Source organism: Otolemur garnettii, unplaced genomic scaffold (assembly GCF_000181295.1).
Source record: "Otolemur garnettii isolate 467f Iridium unplaced genomic scaffold, OtoGar3 scaffold00066, whole genome shotgun sequence".
Lineage (NCBI taxonomy): Eukaryota > Metazoa > Chordata > Mammalia > Primates > Galagidae > Otolemur > Otolemur garnettii.
The window spans coordinates 3,485,682-3,490,192 of NW_003852461.1; the positions used below are offsets into that span (position 1 = coordinate 3,485,682).

The 4,511-nt window shown below is 48.5% G+C and overlaps 1 protein-coding gene across 1 annotated transcript in view; it reads right to left on the minus strand.

The window, feature by feature from the left end:
* Nucleotides 1–4,511, minus strand: part of PLPP3 (phospholipid phosphatase 3) — an 88,708-nt gene that overhangs the window by 42,290 nt on the left and 41,907 nt on the right. Inside the window, exon 2 of the mRNA XM_003793120.3 lies at nucleotides 1,432–1,589. Coding sequence (XP_003793168.1) covers nucleotides 1,432–1,589 — 158 coding nt within the window. The remainder of the gene's footprint in view (nucleotides 1–1,431; nucleotides 1,590–4,511) is intronic.

The window sequence follows — 4,511 nt, forward strand, 5'->3', positions numbered from 1 at the left end:
CTGGGCTCAAGCACGTCTCCTACCTCAGCCTCCCAAGCAGCTGGGACCACAGGCACCCGCCACAACGCCCGGCTATTTTTGGGTTGCAGCCGTCATTGTTGTTTGGCGGGCCCGGGCTGGATTTGAACCCGCCACCTTAGGTGTATGTGACTGGTGCCTTAGCCGCTTGAGCCACAGGCGCCGAGCCCATATCTTGTATTCTTAATATTAACTATCTCCCTTCTTGGCTCTGGACCCAGGCCAAAGAGAAGTTTCCAGGCTATGCTCAAGGGAAGGACAACTCAAGGACCTACAGGTGAGAATTTATGGCCCTGCTAGGTATGACATCTACCCCTTTCCCCTTGCATGGCGGGGATTCAAGAGCAAAGAACCAACTTAGGAAACACTGGCAGTGTGGAGAAGACAGCTGTAAGAATGCAGAACTCACAAATTCTAGGAATGGATTTCAATCTTCCTCTCCCTCCCCTATTTCCCATATGGACACATCTAAAACAGGGTGGTGACCTTCCAGGTAGGGCCCCAGGGATGAGGCTATCGTTGCTCAAAGTAACCCTGGTCCTTGTCAAAGTCCACAGCACATTTCTGCATTATTGTCAGTGAGGGTTTCACCCTTTGAGGAAAGACCTAGACGTGTAAATCTGGACGTCACACCTGTGTATGAGTAATCTGCTCAGCAACTCACAGTTTGCAAAATATTTTAATATTCGCAATCTAATCTTTGACTGCTGATTGCAATGCTGTACAGCAAGATGGTAATCCTCTGGTTATATACAACATTGTTAGCAGAGACCCAGAGCTAGAATCTATTGCTCTGGATTCCAAGTCCTAATTACCTTGGCACCACCTCCAAGGGGACTCTGCAATCTGACAGACAACATCAGTGGCGTTATCACTAGTCCAGCAGCATAGCAAAGGTGTAGAGAAAACACAGTAAACGCCTACAAAAGCTGACAAGGTATTTTACCCTCTCTGAGGCTCGGCTTTATAGCACAGTGGCTCAGAGCTTCACTCTGGGGTAAGAAACAACCAAATCCAAATCTCAACTTGACAACTTATTAACTACACGATCTTGGGGAAATTATTTTTATTCTGTGGACCTCAGTTTCTTAAGGCATAGTCTAAAGATAAGACTATGTAGACTTCATTAGATTGTGATGAGGATGATGCATGTGAAGTATTTTAGAAGAAGCTTAACCATATACGTGTGTGTTTCACAGGAAGGGTTGGCTTTTGCTAACAGTATTAACCGCACAAAATAAATAGTGTCAATCAAACGAAATTCTACTTGGCAGAAGTTTCTGCTGGTTTTACCGGCTTCTACTTGGTAGAAGTCTCTGCTAGCTTGGGACAAGGACTCTTTGGCTCGGATGTCCTATGACACTTGTAACACGGGAGGGACGGGACTGAGCACGGCAGAGTTGGGGCGCTTACCGCGAGGATGGCGATGACGATCCCCACAGCGCAGAGCACAGCGTCGTTTATTGTCTCCCCGGTTTTCGGCGGGTACTTGATGCTGTCGTCGTTACAGTAAAACCCTCGGTGGTACGGCTTGATGGTGCTCGTCTCGATGATAAGGAAGGGCAGGCTCGCTGGTCAGGGTGGACCCGTGCCATGCAGCAGAAAAGAACACAAGGGGGGGGGAACCGTCAGTGCGGGGAAGCCAGAGAGGGGCCGCCCACAGCAGAGGCCTCAATAACCCGGGGGGGTCGGGAAGCCAGAGAAGGGCAGCCCACAGCAGAGACCTCAATAACCCGGGGGGTCGGGAAGCCAGAGAAGGGCAGCCCACAGCAGAGACCTCAATAACCTGGGGGGGGGGGGGCATTCGTCCCTTTCATTTGTAGCAAGCTGCAGCCTAGAGAGCTCCTGCTACACGTCCCTTCCCCCCTCTCATCACCAGGCAGGGACGCTGTTCTTTCTGCTGCCCAAGAGCTCAGAGGGAGGCAGTGAGGAGGGAGTTTTCCTTCTGCTCTATAGCAAACATTCAGCTCAAAATTAAAGCCCTTTTCATAATAATTACTAATATAACCCTAAATCGAATGATGTCCCTTACATTTCTAAGGTCTTAATCGTCTCTCCTTTGAGAAGTCTGAGGCTGTGCTGTGCAGCCCGAGAGGCAGATAACCTAGATTTGAACTGAGCTCCATCACAGCCTGACGACGATGGTGTGATTTCTGGCTCCCCGGGGAGCCTCCTCCACCCATGGTGAAATGAGTTGTGGTGATGACTAAGTGGGATCAAAGCACCTGAAACCTAGAGCACGGAAGCTGGCACATAGTAGCTGCTCAGTCAATGCCATTTCAAGCACTTTCTTTCACTCTTCAGAGAGTTACCAACAAGACTGAGCAGAGCTAAGCTCAACCCTGCTGCCTGCAGACCTGGACAGGAGCCCTGGGGCAGCAGGGAGCACCAGGCAGCTCTTGCAGCTGCTGCCGGTTATCTGTGGCCAGCGCAGATGCCATTCTCTCAAAGGTCATGGCAAATGGAGTCCACCTCCTGCCAGGAAGAGTCCTCAAAACCCTGACACAAAAAGGGAAGGCCTACATGCTGGGCGCCTGTAGCTCTGTGGTTAGGGTGCCGGCCACACGCACTGGGGCCAGAGGGCTTGAACTTGGCCTGGGGCCTGCTAAACAAAAATAAGGCCCGGGCAGTGTGGTAGGCGCCTGTAGTCCCAGCTACTGGGGAGGCTGAGGCAAGAGAATGGCTTGAACCCAAGTGTTTGAGGTTCCTGTGAACTATGATGCCGACAAAGTGAGACTCTGTCTCAATTAAAGAAAAAAAAAAGGAAGGCCCACAAATAATTCTTGCTTGGACACTCCAATGGCCTCCTCCTCGGTGTTACAGCTCCCACAGTCTCCTATGAAGATGCACCAGTTTGCTCCCTGAAGGGCTCTGCCCAGGAATAAGCCACCGCCTTGTTAAGGCTCCCAATGGCACAGGGGGAGATGACATCTCTAAGGACAGCCGCTGGGTATTTCTCCAGCTTCATGCTCTGCAGCAGCCCCTTTTGCTTATCCTCCAAGAAGACAGTACGCAGAGACTCCACGCTCTCAGAACACGTAACCTTCCTCCCTGGTTCCCAAGAGCAGCCCCAAGCTCTAACGCAGTGATTTTCAACAGGGTGCCAGGAGAGGACCTCAGGTGTGCCGCAACATTTTTTAAAGATCGAAAGAAGTTCAAAGCATAGTACGTAGATTCTTTTTTCACTCTTTCTTTTTTCTTGTCTCTGTCAAGGGACTCTGTCACCCTGAGTAGAGTGCTGTGGCATCACAGCTCACAGCAACCTTAATTAAACACTTGGGCTCAAGCGATCTTCCTGCCTCAGCCTCTCAAGTAGGTGGGACACCCCACCACCACCAGACCCAGTTAAGTTTTTCCACTTTTAGAGATGGGGACTTATTCTTACTCAGGCTGTTCTCAAACTCCTGAGGTTAAGCGATCCACCTGCTTTAGCCTTCCAGAGTGCTGAGATTACAGGCAGGAGCCGCAGCACCTGGCCTTTTTACTGTTTTTTTTTTTTTTCTTTTTTTTTTATCAAGGTAACTTGAGTGTGTTACCAGTTTAACTACAGGTTCAAGTGTGCAGTGAGATAAAAATGACTGAAAAACACTGCTGTAGGGAGGCACCTGTGGCTCAAAAGAGCAGGGCACTGGCCCCATATGCCTGAGGTGATGGGTTCAAATCTAGCCCCGGCCAAAAACTGCCAACCCCCCCCCCAAAAAAAACACACTACTGTAATGCCACCTCACAGAGTATAAGGACTAGGACTTTGAATCTCAAGACTAGGAAGATCACCAAAAAAGATCACCTTAGTGATCACAGCCACCACTGACTGTGCACTCACAATGCGTTGGGTACTTTATATATATTTTTTGCATTAAAGCATCATTTAAACACCACCATCATCCATCTTTAAGTGAGAGAACAGAGACCCAGGGAAGAGTATTTAGCTCATTCAGGACCTCCTAGTCCACCTCCCCCCACATGGCTAAATCCTCAATTTAACTTTGCAAATTGGTTTCATCCAAATATGAATTTCATTAGCTGAAAAACCCCAAGATAAGCAGTTGCTTAAAAGATAAAATTCCATTTTCATGTTTTCCGAAAAGAACCCAATTCACATCATGTTGCTCAAAGCCCCAGACCGCCTCTAAAAAAAATGTACCATGAACTCCACAATTTTTCAATTACTTTGGTCCAGACCGGCAGCGATAAAACTGTTCACTTTCTAAAAAGTGTATTTATGTATCACTGTGCATACACACATGGATTTATTTGGTTTTATTCTTTGGATTTATTTGAATTCTACGGCTATTTATTTTGTGACCCCTAACTGCTTCCTGCTAGAACAACAATTTACTTTATCAAACGCATACTGGTGCTTTGAAAAGAAAGAACAGCAACACACCACGGTATTGTGCCTGACCTCCCCAACGTAAACACACAGGGGCCTGGAAAGGCAATCGCCATTAGGTCTTGAAACCTCCCCTCTGCAGTGGAGGAGGGGGCAGGGC